Source organism: Onychomys torridus, chromosome 1 (genome assembly GCF_903995425.1).
Source record: "Onychomys torridus chromosome 1, mOncTor1.1, whole genome shotgun sequence".
Lineage (NCBI taxonomy): Eukaryota > Metazoa > Chordata > Mammalia > Rodentia > Cricetidae > Onychomys > Onychomys torridus.
Genome location: NC_050443.1, coordinates 123,299,727 through 123,313,643, shown reverse-complemented (window position 1 = coordinate 123,313,643; position 13,917 = coordinate 123,299,727). Strand labels below are relative to the sequence as shown.

Below are 13,917 nucleotides of genomic sequence, written 5' to 3'. Positions count from 1 at the left end.
ATAATACTTGATGACTTTAAATTTATTGGTGTTTTGGGTTCTCAAGAAGGCCCTGTTCTCTGTTAGCCTTTAAGATTGACACACAGCAATCAGTGGAGACCAGTGTCTTATAAAAGAAGAAAAATATGTGTAGCATAAAAGTTCTAGTATGTTTCTGTTTCCTCTAAACACTTTGCTGCTTTGGAATTGATGCCTCAGTGAGTTAACATGCAAGTTAGATGGAGCTTATCCAAATCAGAGGTGGAGGTGGTGTGGTCATAGCTCCAGGATAATGGGCCTTCAGTCAACCTTGGAGTGGTGTGGCCCTCTCTTTATGGAAGTTATGAGTAGACAAGTGGTCTCCCTTCTTGGATCGGTCCCACATTCTGGATGATGTTATTTACTCTAATGCCATACTCTTTATGAATTGCTTACTTACTGAAAGACCCCATGCCAGCTCTGTGCTTGGATATGAAAGCTTGGCAGTGATGTTGCTTGTTTGTGTTGCTGTACTGCCTTAGAAGCTGTAAGAGCAGACAACCTCTCTCACACAGCCTCCTAGATGTACTAGATGGTGCCATTTGGAGGATCAGGAGTTGAGTTGGGTGGAGCAGTACTCTACTGTGCCTCTGGCCCAGCCAAAGCCACCATTGATATGAAATGTACCTTGGGTAGTCTGAAACTTTTCAGGATTAAGATTGATTATTGTGGTCAGAGTGAGCCAGAGTAAAAAGTAAAACCATAGAAGCCCTCTAGAGAAGAAAGCAGGCCAGGCTGTGGTGATGCACGCCTGTAATCCCAGCACTCGGGAGGCAGAGACAGACGGATTTCTGTGAGTTTGAGGCCAGCCTGGTCTACAGAGCTAGTCCAGGACAGGCTCCAAAGCTACAGGGAAACCCTGTCTTGAAAAACCAAAAAAAGAAAAAGAAAGAAAGAAAGAAAGCAGACTAGAACAGAACAGCCGAAGTTGATGGAAGGATTCTGGAGGAAGCTTTGTTTGGAGCCATGCAGGAACCGAGGACATTGTCTTTGTGAGTGTTTGGTGTACCCTAAGAACAAGACAGCCTCATGAATGGAGGTGAGTAGGAAGAGAGAAGGCCTGGGGTGAGGTCAGAGCACCCTCCAAAGCTAACCACCAAAGGTTCTGAGTAATGAGTGATGGATGTTGTTTGACAGCTGTCCTTGTCCGCTAGACTGCCCACTCCGGGGATCTAGGCACTGGGCAACTGGAGTAGAAAGGGAAGGTCAGTTAAGGAGCTGGTAGTAGTCAGCAGAGAAAGATCTCAGTAGCCTTTTGGGGGAGCAGGGTTTAGAATCTAGACATATAAAATGAAATTAGAACTGAAGGAGCCTCCTTGGTGTGAGGTCAAGAGGGAAGGATTAAGAAGGAAGAACTATTAGAGTTTTACCCCAGGTAGGAGAGGGTGGCATAGCTGTAACATTGAGGATAGATGTCAAGGGGGAAGGTCAGATATTTGGCTTCAGCCTTGTCAAGTTTGAGATGCCTGGTAGGTATGGAGTAGAGACAGGGAATCTCAGCAGGTGAATGGGTGCCAAATGATGGCATGAAGTTGGCTGAAGACACCTATGGTGCTGATAGGAGGCAGACTCAGAAACTGCTGATGGAGGAGGCTAATAACTGGGTTAGGGTTCCACACAGGGACTGAGGAGTAGCCAGGGCAAGAAAAAAACAGAGGCTGCCACCCAGAAAGCTGTTGAAGATAGACTTCAAGGAGGAAAGAGGGATCATGATCAGAGGCTGCTGCTATGAGAACCCCCCAAGTTTGCAGTGTGGAAATATCAACCCCATTGATTCAGGTCCTGAGAGCCTGACTGAAACGGCTCTGAAGGAGATTGGAAGACAAGCCATCTCCTTGAAGTTGCTTTTTAGCAATGAAAGACCACATGATACCTGAAGGCAGATGTGGAGTCAGGAGAGGTGTAGATGTCTTACTTCTTTTCCTAAATAGAAGTAATGGTCTCTGTGTACACTACCAGGAATGGTGCAGTAAAGAGGAAGCTATGTTAGCCAAGGGGTGGGTTGTCTAGTAATGCTGTGCTATAGCAGGTAGGAGGAATTAGCAAAGTTTCTGCAGTTTATCCTAGAGCAGTAGTTCTCAACCTGTGGATCATGACCCCTTTGGAGGTTGAACAATGCTTTCACGGGGGTTTAAGACCATTGGAAAACACAGATATTTATGTTACGATTCATAACAGTAGCAAAATTACAGTTTTAAATAGCAGTGAAAATAATTTTATGGTTGGGGTCACCACAACATGAGGGACTGAATTAAAGGACACAGTATTAGGAAGGTTGAGAACCGCTACCCTAGAAAATAGAGAGTAATGCAAGTTGCTGTCACACATTAACCACCTTTTCAATGCCAGCCCCTCATTGTTGTGTTTCCAAGTCTGCAAACTGAGGGAAAGGGACAGTGCACCTTGGAAAGTGGGTGAGGTAGGAAGTGATATGAATCCCACAGGTGCAGATATAGCCACTGTGTGCTTCTGTCGCTAGGTGGTGGTTACAGTAGAGAAGATGATTGTTGGGTAGTATATCTGCATGCCCATACCTGCAGTTTTGCTTTCTTTTCCGTCTTCCTCCTGTCTTGGTTCTTTGGGGGGGGGGGGTCGGGTTGGGGGAGCTTATGCTGTTTATCCACTTTCATCCCAGACCCTTTCAGGTGCAGTAGTCACTTGCTTGCCTTGGGTCCCTCCACATGTGTTACACACACATTGCAGCCCACAGTCTTTCCCTCTGTCATCTATCATAGAGTCACTGTGGTTGTTTTGTTTCTTCCTTGACTTGGTCAGCCTTTGAGCTTGCCGTCCCTGGGTCTAGCTGGGGCTGTTGATGGAAGAATGTTAGAGCAGAGAAGAGTATGTGGTCAGATGCAGTGCTGTCTGATGAGTCTCTTGTTAGTCTCCCGTTACCATTGGACAAGGATGAGAAGTAATTGGCAGGTCAGAGCATGGAGAACATAGGTCTCCTGTCCGTTTTCAGAGTGAGTGGTCTGGTTGTCAGAGATAAACGTGGTTGAGGTTGCAGGTTTTTCTAAAGCCATGAGGAAATAAATAGATGAAGAGCAGATGCCAGCTGCTTCCTGTGGGCCTGTAGCCTACCGAGTGAGATCATAGTGAGGAATGACAGCAGGCTGGTTTCTTGTTTGTCCCTAGCTTCACAAGGTCCTAGAAGCCTATTGTGGAAAGCATAGGTTTGTGTAACGCTCTTCCCTCATCTCACAGTCCCTCGGGCTGCTGTCCTGTTTGTTCTTTCAGTATACCATGGTAGGTGTTTTCCTTAGATGGGATAGAGACTGACATTTGAGAGCTTATCAGAATTTATCATACCACTTTAACCCACCTGAGCCAAGTAGTGACCTACCTGTTCAGGTACCTGCAGTCATTGCTGTGTGTATAGTACAGTTTCCTGGAAACCAGCAGCTCCTAATTTGTCTGTCTCAGAGTTTGCCACTTCTGTCCACATGGGCTGTGATGACTGTCAGGACACTTTACCCTCATTGAGAAATTGTTACAGTGTGCCATCCTTGCCTCTTGAGTCCTGTGCCTGTACTGTAGTGATGCAACAGAAATTTATCTTACTAAAACTTGGTTTAAAGCCAATTCATTTTATCTTAAGAGGTTGGATAGTTTGAAGGTGCTTTTAATTCCTAGTAGATGATTTTGATGTTTTGACAGAATTTTAGGAGACTTTCCTCATATGTGCTGTGCTTGATGTGATGAACTGTTGCCATTAGATGATAATGCAATGTCCTATTCTTCTAGGTATCCAAATATATCTTGTGAGTTGCTCACTTCTGATGTCTCCCAGATGAATGATAGACTGGGGGAAGATGAGACCTTGCTATTGAAATTGTATAGCTTCCTCCTAAATGAGTCCCCCCTGAACCCACTACTCGCCAGTTTCTTCAGCAAGGTGCTAAGTATTCTTATCAGCAGAAAGCCAGAACAGGTAAGTGTCTGGGCTTTACATCCCTGAGTGGAGGGACTCTGCTGTAGTTTATGCGTTTGCCTAAGGTCCAGTTTCAACAAGAGAATGTCTTGTAGGTCTTCAGCAGTTTAAGCAACCCTGGTTTTTACACATTAAGGAGTATTTTTCCTCTGACGTACTGTTTGAAGGGCCTCAGCTGTTAGCATACTTTGATTTCTTTTCTGGACAAGGAATCGGAAGCATTTTTGTGAGGGCAGTAAGTTGAATCTGAATACATAGCTAATGACCCTCTGAGTTTGATAGTTGCTTTGCTTTGTTCCCTGAAAATGAATCTGATCAGTGCTTTGCACACAGTGGTCATTTGTTTTACTTAGATATCTGGATGCCTAGCCTGTAGCACTAGGTAAAAGGTACATACCTCAATTTCATACAGATACCTCCCCTTGAACCTTGTGGTTTTTTTCCTCCTAATTCAGATGTATGTGTGGAAATGTCATTTTCCAAGGAGTGGTTCACCAAGTGTGGCCTTTGGGCCAGTGATGACAACATCACCTGAGATGATGATGATGATGATGATGATGATGATGATGATGATTAAGCAGTGCATGTTCTTGATTCCTGCCCCTATCCTGTAGAGTCAGATGGAATCTGACAATGAAGGCATTTGGCACATCTTCCAGTTCCCACTGATGTTTGCTGGAATGGGAGAATTATTAACATAGTGGAAGCTGTTATGAAGGCCCAAGAGCTCACTTCCAAGAAACAGCTAGAGCAGCAGATGCTGAGTGCAAGCTGACAGATTATCAGTTGCAGCAAGCAGAGGTGAAAGTGGTCAAGCCAATCAGACTTGGCATTCTTCATGGTAGACAACAGTTTCTTGCTATCAGCATACATGAAAGGACTGGAACTGTTTTGGGCCCACTATGTTCTGTGATCTGCTAAGGCTGGGTCTGTGTTTTATTTTAGAAGGGTGGTGTTCTTTTTGTTCAGATAAGGTTCTTATTTGAATAGGGCAGCTTTTCCAAGTGTATTGGAGGAAGATCCTTTGCGTTGGGTCACAATCTCCAAGTCATGGTCTGAGTAATACAGATTGTCTCCCGTTCTGCTTTTCCACATAGAAATCAAAGTATCACTGGCAATTGTAATAGATTGCAAGCCGTCCCATCACCCTGGCACAATTAGTTCAGAATGGTTACCTCCATTATTAAGACATGCTTCATTATGCTTTTCTTCTTATATCTGCTATTGGGACCCATATTTTTGGTGTTTATAAGATAAAACATTAAAATATGTGGAAGGCTTTCTGAAGCTCTGCATATTGACACTGGGGCTCAGTTGTGTTATTTGTCTGGCAATGATGGTGTGTGCCAGTTGAATCCCTGGTGAAGAGTTCCGTCACCTGGTTGCTCCTTTTTCTCCAGCTAGGATTCCTTGAATGATAATGAGGCATTGCTTGTGTAACTGCCAAAAAGGTCACACTTGAGAATTGTGTTTCCTGTTGCTTGATATTGTTGGTTAGGTCTTAGGCACAGCAGGGATAACAAAAGTCCAGATTCATGTGGCTTAACCAGAGACTATTTAAAGCCTCTAGAGCAGAGTGTCCAACTGTTGGCAGTGTGGAATGGTTTTAGCTTTCAACAAGGATGCCTAAAGCACAGGCCATGTGGTCCTTGCTGTACTGCTCACAGCGCCAGCGAAGGTGCATACGTGCAGGCTACAGGACCAGTGTTGGTGCCACGCGTGGGCGTGTAGTCGACCAGGTGTAACTTCTCCTCCTCTCCCCTTTCCCTTCAAAGCCTTTTATAGACTCAGCTGTGGGGCCGGCTGCTGTTCCTTGAAGAGATGAGTATTTGGCATCACTGTCTACACAGACAGTGCAGGGAGTGACTCAGTTTGAAATCCCTTGTGGTAGTAGTCCTACCTGTTGGGGCTGTTCAGCTTCTTTGTGGAGGGTAGTAGAAGGCCTGTGACTCATGGAGCGTGTAGATCTGAGTTAAATTCCAGGGCAGCCACTTTTTAGTTCTAGGAGATACTTAGCATGTCTGTGCCTAGGATTTCTCATCTAAAATGATGAATTTCCACCTCCCAGGACTTAGTGACATTTTGTGACAAAAACTGCTACCCTGTGAAGCTCTCCTAGGACATGTGGTAGGGTTGTAATGGATGCTGTGGGCCCACAGACAAAAAGAATACACAAGAAACTGCAGGACAGAATCATCATTTCTATTCCTAACTCATCCCCTTTCAGAACAGCCCCTTCTTCTCGACCTTCTAGTCACACATATGGCAGTGTAACCTAACTCACCTGTGGACCGGGCAAGTTAGCTCCTTGGAAACAGAAATCTTTGCTTTGAATCTCCCTCTTGTTAGACAGGTTTTTTGTTGTTGTTGTTTTGTTTTTTTTTTTTAAATATTCTGCATTTTAATTTTAAGTTTAATGGGGTTGCTTTATGTATATAAATTATAGGGTTTTTTTTTAAGATTTATTTTGTGTGTATGGTTGTTTTGTCTATATTTATGTGTACTATATGTATGCCTGGTGTCCACAGAGGCCTGAAAAGGGTATTGGATCCTCTAGAACTGGAGTTGCAGGTGGTTGTGAGCCACATGTGTGCGCTGGGAATTGAAATCCATCTCCTCTGGAAGAGCAGCCAGTGCTCTTAATTGCTGAGCCGTCTCTAGCCCCAAATAGTGTGTGTGTGTGTGTGTGTGTGTGTGTGTGTGTGTGTAGGTGTAGGGAAGGCAAGGTTCTATTGGCTTTATTTGTAGTGGGGATGCATGCTGGTTTGGGAGATAACTTTAGTTAAAGGTTTTGAATATTGTAATTGTTAGCCGGGCTCCCCATTTGACATCTACTTGCCAATTTGGTGCTTGCCTGTCCTTAAGCTAACTGGATTTGGGGAATATTGGTCAGTGTAGATTGTATGCTTCATGTTTTGCATCTTTCATTTTGATTTGTTTTCCTCCAGATTGTGGATTTCTTGAAAAAGAAGCGTGATTTTGTGGACCTCATTATAAAGCACATAGGAACTTCTGCTATTATGGATTTGTTGCTAAGGCTCTTGACATGTATTGAGCCTCCACAGCCCAGGCAAGATGTTCTGAATGTGAGTGGAGACCTGGGCTGCTGGGGTCTGGGGTTGGGAATGTTCTTATGTGAGCCACTGGGCTCCTGTATGCTGAGAAAATCCTACAGGATGAGGTGGCCTGGGGATGAGGCAGGGAGAGAGTTGTCCCAACACAGAAAAGATAGCAATTTTTATTTTATTGTTTTGAGACCAGTCTTTCTATGTAACTCTGGCTGTCCTAGAACTCATTATGTAGACCAGACTGGTCTTAGACTCACAGAGATCAGCCTATCTCTGCTTCCCAAGTGCTGGAATTAAAGGTGTGTGCAACCACACTCCGCTGAGATTTATATTTTACAGGACCAGGGCTCAGGATGCATAGGCCCCACTTCCAAGCTTAGAAAGGTGGTAATTTTAAGATATGTGCATCTTGAGTAGATGAATGTTATAGGTGAAACTAGACTTGAGGGAAATTTAAATAATCTGAAAATAAGGCTTTCCCTGGGCCGTTGGCTGTGTTCCTCTCCACACTTTTTCTTGCCTTCTGGAACTGTTCCTTATGGATCCCAGCTAAGTGTGGTTGCACATGCCTGTAATGCCAGCACTCTGTAGTATGAAGCAGGAGGATTTTTAAGTTCTAGCCAGCCTGGGCCAAAAGAAATAAAAGCTGTACCCCATTGAAAATGAATGTCTTAGAAAATTGTAGTTTTCAAGAATAAGGGACCAAAAGCCTGGAGGTTTATGAAAGGAGGTTCTACCGGGAGTTGTCCACTGCAGTGCACACACTGCTAAGATGTCCAGGCATGATCGCTTTATTTGGTAGATCAGGACTAGATCTGGCAAGGTGATCCAGGTAACTCAGCTAAGTGTTGCAAGCAGGTTCTCTGCGACTTGGAAGGCAAGGTTTCAAATGGAGACACCTTGTTCCTTTTGTGTGTTTCTGTAGAATCTGGGTCTTTTATCAAAGGAGGTTCAAAATTCTGGGAGAAACTATTAAAACAAGGGGGGATAATGGTCACTTTAGTGTGGGTTAGTACAGGGGAGGTTTATCAAGAGAGGTTTGCTCTAATGGAGCTATTCCTCTGGCTACTTCTGAACTGAAAGTTTTTAGGGCCCACTTCCAAAGAGATATGCTTTTGGGGAGAGCATGTGGTCAGTAAGGAGAGAGCAGGGTAGAGGGGAATTCCTTAAAGTCTTGAAGGTCCAGAAGTAGGCTTAGAATATAGGTACTTATGCAGAGGATAGATGTTCAAGACTGAACATATATGCATACACCGAATGTCCCTATTCCTATGGTCAGGAGCATATACTTTAGGGTTATTGCTATCAGAGTGTGGCCCCAGGTAATACTGTGGGAAGTTTTTTTTGTCTCATGCCTACTAATTTCTGGGAGATTTGTAAAATTAGATCTTAGATTTATATAAATTTTAAATATATTAAATCTTATTGTAAAATAGATCTTAAGGGACAAGATGGCTCAGTGGGTAAAGGGACCTACTGCCAATCAGAACACACATGATGAAGAGAACCCACTCCCACAGAATGTCCTCCATTCATGTGCTGTGGCACACATATACACACAAAAAAATTAAATACAATAAAACATAGCAATTGGGCTTCTACCATAAACCTTCCCATTAGTGCTTGTTTGATATGTTCCTGTAAGGAGCCAGAGACAGCACCAGGATTTTGTCTTTGTGCTTTTAGCAAATTGTATTTAGTTTCTTGAGCTCAATCCCATTCTCTGTCATCTTCAACCTTTGGAGGTCAAGTGGCCTTTCTCAGTGCTGAACTGCCTTACATTTTATTGTGTTTTGTTCCCTTTAGGAACTATTAGTAAGCCTGCTGGTTTATCCTATATTGTTTTGTTTTGTTTTTCACTCTGATCTCTTCTGTATCTTCAATCACGGCATCTCATGTAGAAGTTACAAAGAGATTGTTGTGGTTCCAGCAGCTCTACCTGAGACAGGCAGATGACCAGCGCTCCTCTTCCAGGGTGCCCCAACCTGGCCCTACCTAGTATTTCCTGCAGTGGGTTTGGTTTGGGTATCTAAAAGCCCTCTTTTATCCTGGGTTCTCTGTAGCAAGCTTTCTTGTTAGACTGTCTTTGGACTGCCAGCCTACAAATAATGACCCAGAGACTTATTAATTATGAAAAGCTTGGTCTTATTTTAGGCTTTTTTCTCAACTAGCTTTTATAACTTAATTACCCTTATTTTTTTAATCTATGTTCTGCCACATGGCTTGGTTACCTCTTCTTGGTATGGCACATCCGACTTGCTCCAAGTATACTGGTAAAATGGCATGCCTAGATTCCTCTTCCCAGTTTCTCTCTGTGCCAGAAATTCTGCCTATTCTCTCCTGCCTAGCTATTGGCCATTTAGCTCTTTATTAAACCAATCAGAAGGCACCTTAGGCAGAGACACATCTTTATAGTGTTAACAAATACCCCACAACAGTTCTCTTAACCCAGAGGCTTGGTACTATTATTTCCATTCATCTGACATTTAGAGCTGACACTCTTAGAGATAGTGTGTAGCCCATTTGCTCAAGGCTCCCAGTAGCCAAAGTATATTCCTGTAAATGCTGAGTATCCAGTCGATACCACCATTGAGTGTAGAGTTGATAAGTGTGTGGCTTTTGGAACTTGGGAGTTGTTGGTGCTTGTGGTCACTCTTAATATGATATATTCACTACATTTCCCTTGGGGGACTTTTTAATTTTCTGTAGTGTTCAAAGTCCAGAGAAACATGTAATTTCTACTTAAAATGTGATGGCTATTTCTAGTCTGTTTATTTTCACTGGGGCTTGAGGAGGAGCCACTCGTGGCTATGATCACTTCTACAATATGTTTTGCAGTGGCTAAATGAGGAGAGAATTATCCAGAGGCTTGTGGAAATAGTTCATCCATTACAAGAAGAAGATGTAAGTTCTCTTATGACTTATTTTTTCATATAAAAACTGTTCATTGGCCCCAGAACATACATGTGTATCTATGAAGGGGATCGGGGGGATGGTGTATCCTGTATTGTGAAGAGCAGGAGAGCACTATCTCCTTCCAAGAGCTAGGGTCATGCTAAATGCGCTTTGTGACAAATCTCCATCCACACTTACTTTTCTTTTATACCTGCTTTAGCTTAGGTGATAGGGCCACATCTGCATCTTGAGAAGTCTGGCTAAAGCTTTGCAAGCTCTCAACATGGTTTGGGTCACCAGTTAGCCTAATAATGAATGGTCCTGACCCTGAAGCCTCAAACATGTTCAGCCTGATTGTGGAGGTTAGAGACAGACATTGTGGCCGTGTGTCCTGCCCCCATCTCTTCTCCCCTGGTGCTAGAGATTAGACACAGATACCTCAGTGGTTCTGAAGCTTGAGTTGGCTGTTTTACATTGAACCCTGTCCTGAGTGGTCAGGATGTGTGTCCCTGAGGTCTGCAGCATCCACTCTTCAAGTATTACTTATGCCAAGATGTGTGAGATTATCCAAAGTCAAACCATTACCTGCAGGCAGGACAGCTCTGTATGGTTTAACCTCATGTCCATGGAGGAGTTGGGTTTTAGGGTGGTCCATAGTGTGTTTGAGGCCCTAGGTCCTCTTCATATGCTTCTAGATTGCTGGTTAGAATGGGGAGTAAGCAGCATTGATGAGCAGGGCAGAGGAAGCTGGATTTTTAGCCAGAGGGTATTTGTCATCCCAGGGTGGATTTTCTGTGGAGGTAGATTTAACCTCTTCTCTAAATAGTCTACTTTAAAAGTGTTTATAGTCTGGACCAATGGCACAGTGGTTAAGAGCACTTGTTGCTCTTGCAGAGGACCTGGCTTCAATTCCCAGCACCACCTGATACTTCGTAACTACCTCAGTTCCCAGGGATTCCCTCCCTCTTCTGGTTTCTATAAGCACCAGGCACATACATGGTACACATAAAGTAAAGATGAATCTAAAAACATTTTTTGTGCCTAGAGAAGATACATTCTTCATTTTTCTACCATCCACTCGTGGGATTGTAGAGAGTACATGCTCCCTTGCAGTAGCTGCTATTGTTGCCAGAGTTGAAATTCTTCATACATCCTAGAGCTTGTGTGTGCCGGGTGCTAAGGGAGAACTCTGGTGCAAGAACTGTCTAGAACAGTACTAGTTTCTTCTCTGGGTAGGAGCTCAGTGAGTAATTCAGAAGCTCAGTTCCCATGCTCTAGGGTCATGGCCAGCACAAGTTGACATAGGCAAAGTTGGCCACTTTGTAGGGGGTGCTTTCCATAAATAGGCTTGTTGCTCACTGTTTTCTTGAACAGAACTTTATTTATTACAGGGCATTACATTTGTCTTTAGAGTCCAACAGAAACTGTAAAGGAGAAGCTCAGTTCTTTTCATTTTTAATTTAATTTTCTGTGTATGGGTGTTTTGCCTGCATGTTATTTCTTTGGGAAGACAGCCCCGTTGCTGCTCATTTGTTCTGTATGTATTTAGTTTTATAGGAAACTATTCTTGGTTATTGCACTCTGGTTTTCTGCTCCAGTATACTTAACCCATCATTTTTTTTAAAAATAATGTTTTTAGATTTATTTCTTTATATGTTATGTGTGTGAATGTTTTACCTGCTTGCATGTATGTGTACTCCAGGCATACCTAGTGCCCACAGAAGGCTGAAGAGGGTGTCCAGCCCCCTAGAATTGGAGTTGTCAATGGTTGTGGGTGCTGGGAATCAAACCCGAGTCCTCTTAACTGATGAGCATACAGCACAGTTTCTGAGGAGGACAGAGCTTGACTAGCCTGGTGACTCCTGCCCACAGCCCCAGCAAATGAGAGGTGTAAGCAGGAGAGGTGTACAAGTTGGAGGCCAGCCAGTGCTACATCTTGAGACCTTGTCTCAAAAAGCAGTACACACACAGGGGGTGGGGTAAGAGGGTTAATAATCATTTTAAAAAGTGGTAGGTTACTGATTCTAGTCTATGGTTGTTGATTCCCAGTATGTATCATTTCTAAGGAAGGTAGTGTTATGAAATGTCACGGTTTCCCACAGGACATGAATGCTGAGGCTAGAGCTTCCCAGAAAGGTAGATGGACACTCCACCTTCTATCTTCACAAAACTGTATTAGGTTTTTTGTCTTGTTTTTTAATATTTGAGCTAGTGTGTGTTTTATCTGTCTGAGCTAATAAAGGTATGTGTGTGGGATACCTTTCCCCCCCCCCCAAGTATTTGATCAAAGACATTTGTCCATGTCAGGCCTTGCTCACACGTCTGTACACATGGTGATCTATCTGCACTGTGCAGTTGTGGACGGGAAGCTCATCAGCCTGGTGGTCAGTCGCTTTGTTCTTTTCTTTGCGGCTACACTGCTCATTGAAGCTCATAGATGGTTTTAACTTGTGTTACCCCTAACTTTTACTATAAAGTTAACTTCTAACAAGTTCTATAGCTAAAATTGTACCTTTTTCCTTTAGCGACATTCAAATGCCTCACAATCACTTTGTGAAATTGTTCGCCTGAGCAGAGACCAGATGTTACAAGTTCAGAACAGTACAGAACCAGATCCCCTGCTTGCCACTCTAGAAAAGTATGTTTACCGTTTGGTTCTTACTTTCCTCATTGATGCAGTTTGATGTGTTACGTTGTGAGTGACTGGTAAGTGAAGTGCTCATTTGTGGGCATTGAGTCATAAACACCCTATGCAAAGCAGGAAAGCCTGCTTTTCTTCTTTACACCATTGGTGACGCAGGAGAGACAAAAAGAGCAAGAAGGGGAACCAGTGGCATGTATATGTGGATTTTCAACTTCTGTATGCCTGCAAAGCTGACTTTTACAGAGCCATCCTGACGTGAAACAATCACACCATGACTTGGAGGGTTTCAGGTTTTTGTTTGTTTTAAATAGAGTCTTCTGTATGTATGCATTTGACCCATTTAAGTTATTGGTTTCTTCTGAAGATCTTCCTCAGGCCACTGTGTCTGTGCAGCTGACTCAGGCTTGTTTAAGCTCGTGTTGAGGGGAAAGATCCTTCAGGGACTGGCTGCTGTTTTGATTTCCATGATTCTCACATTTTTAGAAAGCACATGGGTATGTCCTTGACTTATATCCACACTGTTAAAGTGGTGTTATGGAAAAGTAGACTCCCCTCTGGCAGATGTATCTGGAAAGAGTGCACAGTGTCACTGGACAGTGGTGGTCTACTTCGGTCTATTGCTCTTGACCTGTCTCTCATGGTGTTATGTGCCCCTTTGGAGTCCTGTGATGCAGAGAGGCTCTTCTGCATTTTTTGCCGAAGTGTCTGTAAGACAATGGAGGGCCAAACCAGAGACAAAATAGCTTGCTGTAGCTGTCTGTGAGAAAGCCGATTTGTATTCCCAGAATTGTTGCCAAAGGAGAGAATGGCCCATGCATAGACCCCAGTAGTTCTTGGTATTGTGTCTCATTTTATGTGTGTCTTCTTCTCAAACATACAGGATCGTCCACATCCAGATACTACCAATTATAGTGCTCTTTAGGTTGAGCTGTGAGAAACTGTCATTTGAGTAAGTGAAAAATTGTATTTGGCTGCGTGTGGCAGCACATGCCCTTACCCAACATTTGGGAGGCATAGCCAGGTCAATTTCTGAGCTCCAGGACACAGGGCTACATAGTGAGACCCTGTCTCAAACAAACAAAACCAGAAAACTTCATTTTTTGAGTATCATCAATTTCATATGGTTTACAAAGCTGCTGTCCAATAGAAACACAGCAAAAAGCAACACATAATTTCAATGATTTTTAAATATGGAGTCTTGGAAGCTGGCATTTATAATTAGAACATGTCAAAGTCAGTGAGTTATATTCTGACTGTTGGTTAGTGTCCACATACAGTGAGTGGCCAGTGGTACAGACTAGGTCTACCTGCTGAACTGGCCAGCAGTGAGTGAAAGTCACAGCTTGAAGGTCAGAAGC

General features: G+C 43.4%; 1 protein-coding gene across 10 annotated transcripts in view; it reads left to right on the top strand.

Moving 5' to 3' along the window:
• Ppp6r3 (protein phosphatase 6 regulatory subunit 3) overlaps window positions 1–13,917 on the top strand; it is a 128,009-nt gene that overhangs the window by 56,986 nt on the left and 57,106 nt on the right. For all 10 annotated transcript variants that reach the window (XM_036200605.1, XM_036200595.1, XM_036200585.1 and 7 more), the window contains exons 4-7: window positions 3,766–3,952; window positions 6,901–7,038; window positions 9,859–9,924; window positions 12,441–12,553. In XM_036200605.1, the coding sequence (XP_036056498.1) occupies window positions 3,766–3,952; window positions 6,901–7,038; window positions 9,859–9,924; window positions 12,441–12,553 (504 nt within the window). The remainder of the gene's footprint in view (window positions 1–3,765; window positions 3,953–6,900; window positions 7,039–9,858; window positions 9,925–12,440; window positions 12,554–13,917) is intronic.